The sequence below is a fragment of the Nannospalax galili genome, unplaced genomic scaffold (genome assembly GCF_000622305.1).
Source record: "Nannospalax galili isolate Female #2095 unplaced genomic scaffold, S.galili_v1.0 scaffold485, whole genome shotgun sequence".
In the NCBI taxonomy this organism is placed as follows: domain Eukaryota; kingdom Metazoa; phylum Chordata; class Mammalia; order Rodentia; family Spalacidae; genus Nannospalax; species Nannospalax galili.
In genome coordinates this window covers 415963-419381 of record NW_008354534.1, presented here as the reverse complement: position 1 = coordinate 419381, position 3419 = coordinate 415963, and the positions used below count along the sequence as shown (strand labels likewise).

At 51.3% G+C, this 3419-nt stretch overlaps 1 protein-coding gene across 6 annotated transcripts in view; it reads left to right on the top strand.

Annotated features, from left to right (window-relative positions):
* Positions 1-295: 295 nt before the first annotated feature.
* The window catches only part of Nek4 (NIMA related kinase 4), a 36206-nt gene continuing 33082 nt past the window's right edge, over positions 296-3419 (top strand). For 2 of the 6 annotated variants that reach the window (XM_008851805.3, XM_008851804.3), the window contains exons 1-2: positions 299-556; positions 2405-2671. In XM_008851805.3, the coding sequence (XP_008850027.1) occupies positions 464-556; positions 2405-2671 (360 nt within the window). In that variant the 5' untranslated portion in view covers positions 299-463. Of the gene's footprint in view, positions 557-1485; positions 1540-2404; positions 2672-3419 lie in introns of those variants that run through there. The other 4 variants (XM_008851806.3, XM_029555381.1, XM_029555382.1 and 1 more) reach the window with 4 other exon arrangements.

Below are 3419 nucleotides of genomic sequence, written 5' to 3'. Positions count from 1 at the left end.
GGGCGGACCGCTCTAGCCAATCCGGCGACGTCTCTGTGGCAGGCCTTCCCAGGGCTGCGGAACCACTCTGGCCACTCCAGCGGCGTCTCTATGCAGGGTCCTCCCGGGGCTGAGGAGCCGCTCCGGCCACTCCAGCGGCGTCTCTACGGAGGGTCCTCCCGGGCTGAGGAGCCGCTCTGGCCACTCCAGTTACGTCTTTATTGCGGGTCCTCCCCGGGCTGCGGAACCACTCTGGCCACTCCAGTCGCGTCTTTATGGCGATCCTCCGACTCTGAGCATGCGCAGGACTGCCAGGCGGGGATCGCTATGGTAGCGGCGTCCGGGTGGGCCGGGCCTGTGCGCTCCTGGCCCGCGTTGGCCGCGTCGTCTGCGGGTCTTATCGTCTGTCGGGCATGAGCACTGCTTTCCGCCTCGGCCCGTTGCCCCGCCTGTCGCTTCTCGACTGTGGGCCCCCTCCGGGAACATGCCCCTGGCCGCCTACTGCTACATGCGGGTCGTGGGTAGGGGCAGTTACGGGGAGGTGACGCTCGTGAAGCACCGGCGGGACGGCAAGCAGGTCGGGACCCGGCCGGGGACCCTGGGGGGAGGGGTGCCCGAGCGGGTTCAGGGCTCATCTCCATGACTGCAGGCTAGGCTTGGGTGACAGGGACAGAGTTCCTCTCCCTCTCTGGGCTTTATCTGCAAACCTCCCTCATCACCTGAAATGTCATGAGAATCGGGACCGTGCAGTCCCAAGCCCAGCTCAACGCTGCTGGCAAGCACCCAGGACAGGGCCCACCACCCTTCCTTAACTCAAGTGCTATATCCTCTGCCTGCAACACAAGCTTTTATGTGAGAGATCCCCTCAGTAGGCACTGGGGGAATCACTGGACAATCGAGATAAGGGTGAGAGTTTAGCTATAAGGCTCACCCTTGGTTTCAGCAGTTCATACTTACTGAAACCCATGTATGTACGTGTTTATGGTTTATGTGATCTTTGAGTTGATTGAGGACAGTATGTTAGATGTTAGCAGATTTGATTTTTTAAGTGGAAATGATGTGGAGGACCAGCAGTTTTTTTAAACTTTGTTGGGCCATGGGTCCATTTGAATATATAAAGTGTGTCATACACCTATTCTGTCAGCAGATATAGATTCAATCCATGTCTTAAGGCTCCTTTGTAGGAAGAACTTAGAGGTTAAGGAATCTCTAACAAATTTTATGATTGCTTCAATAACCTTTGGTGAAACTGTATTTTTTGCTTTTGTTTTTTGAGACAGGTTCTCACTATGTAGCCCTAGCTAGCCAGGGACTCATTATGTAGGCCATCCTAGTCTGGCCCTGATACCACAACAATCCACCTGCCTCTGTCTCCTGAGTGCTGGGATTAAAGTCATGCACTACCACATGCCGCTGAATTTGTATTTTTTTAAATTTACAGGTATTTATTTTTATTGGGGGGGGTATGGGTGTGCCATGGTGTATGTGAGAAGTCAGAGGACACCTTGTGGGAGTTGGTTCTTTCCATTCATCATGTGGGTCCTGGGGAATCAAACTCAGGTAAGTCAGGTTTTGATGGCGCATGCCTTTTACCCACTGAGCCATCTTGCTAATTCCCCTAAATTTAATTTTATGCATATGAGTGGGTTTTTTTTGGGGGGGGGCTCTTTTTGAGACAGGGTCTCCCTGTAGCCCCAGCTATCCTGGAACTCACTACGTAGACCAGGCTGGCCTTGAACTCACAGAGATCCACTTGCCTCTGCCTTTCGAGTGCTGGGATTAAAGGTGTGCGCCACCATGCCTGGCGCATCTGAGTGTTTTGCCTGTATGTATGTAAGTGCAGCACATGTGTGCAATGCCCATAGAGGCCAGAGAGGATGTTGGATCCCCTGGAACTAGAGTTACAAATGGTTGATAGCTGCCATGTGGGTGCTGGGAATCAAACCCAGTTCCTCTGCAAGAGCAGCCAGTACTCTTAACCACTGAGCCATCTCTCCAGCCCACTCCCCTCACCTTTTAGAGATAGGGTCTCACTGTGTTGTCCAGACTGGCCCCAACTTTCTGGGCCCAAGTAATCCTACAGCCTTGGCCTCCAAAGTAGCCAAGATTTCAGGCTCAATGAATTTGTGAGATGCAGATGGAAAGGGTAGGGTGTTTTGTCATCCCGTGTAACCAGAAGTCTAAGCTGGACTAAGTGGTAAAACATTTCCAGCAGTTCTGGTCCCGTCCTCCCCATCTCCAGTGTACCCTATTGCAGCGCCACCACCACTGGCAGTTTTATGTGTTCTGAAAAACTAATCAGTATGTTGTCTGACAGGCTCTAGAAGGTTGGTTTTGAAGAGTTCATGAGAACTCTTAGTTACTTATGAACCTAGAAACTGTATGTTTTCTTGCATATTGTAAAAATATGCATTTTCTTTGTTAGTATGTCATCAAAAAACTGAACCTCCGAAATGCCTCCAGCCGAGAGCGGCAAGCTGCTGAACAGGAAGCTCAGCTCTTGTCTCAGCTGAAGCACCCCAACATTGTCACCTACAAAGAGTCGTGGGAGGGAGGAGATGGCCTGCTCTACATTGTCATGGGCTTCTGCGAAGGAGGAGATCTGTACCGGAAGCTCAAGGAACAGAAAGGGCAGCTTTTGCCTGAGAGTCAGGTGGTGGAGTGGTTTGTGCAGATCGCCATGGCTCTGCAGGTACTGTGTCACACTTGGAGCCTCCTGCATGCTTCAGGTACAGGAAGATGGCAGGTGGATCTTGCTGTGCCAGGGACCACATGACAGACTAGTGACATATGGGCTGTGAATGAAAGAATTTGTTAACCATAGAGCCACAGCAGCGAGGCAGTAGCAAGGAACGGTTTGCACAAAGGTAGCATTAGGGGCTGCTTTTTCTTTTTTTTAAGTGTTTTATTTATTATTTTTATTCTATGTGTATGAGTGTATTGCCTGCATGTATGTGAGTGCATCCGTGTCGTGCAATGCCGAGGAGGTCAGAAGAGGGCTTTGGACTCCCCTGAAACTTGTAGCCACCATGTGGGTGCTGGGACTTGAACCCGGGTCCTCTGCAAGAGCAGTCAGTGCTCTTAACTGCTGAGCCATCTCTCCAGCCCCTAAGGGCTGCTTTTGTGTGAAGTGTTTCCACACGGGCAGCCAGGCAGTGTTTCAATGTCATGTTGCCCTGGCTGTGTAGGTCTTATCAAGTGGGACACCTGTGTGGAGCTCACATCTGGATGGTTAGGCAGACAGTTCATTATTTTGCTGAGGACTAAGTTTTACAGTGTCAGTTGTCTCTTCTTGGGACTTGTCTGTGCAAAGCAGGCATGGGTCACTAGGAGTCAAACTTGGGAGGTCTGAGTCTACGTGTATGTGTGTGTGTGTGTGTGTGTGTGTGTGTGTGTGTGTGTGTGTGTGTGTGTGTGAACTCCCACATATATGCATGCGC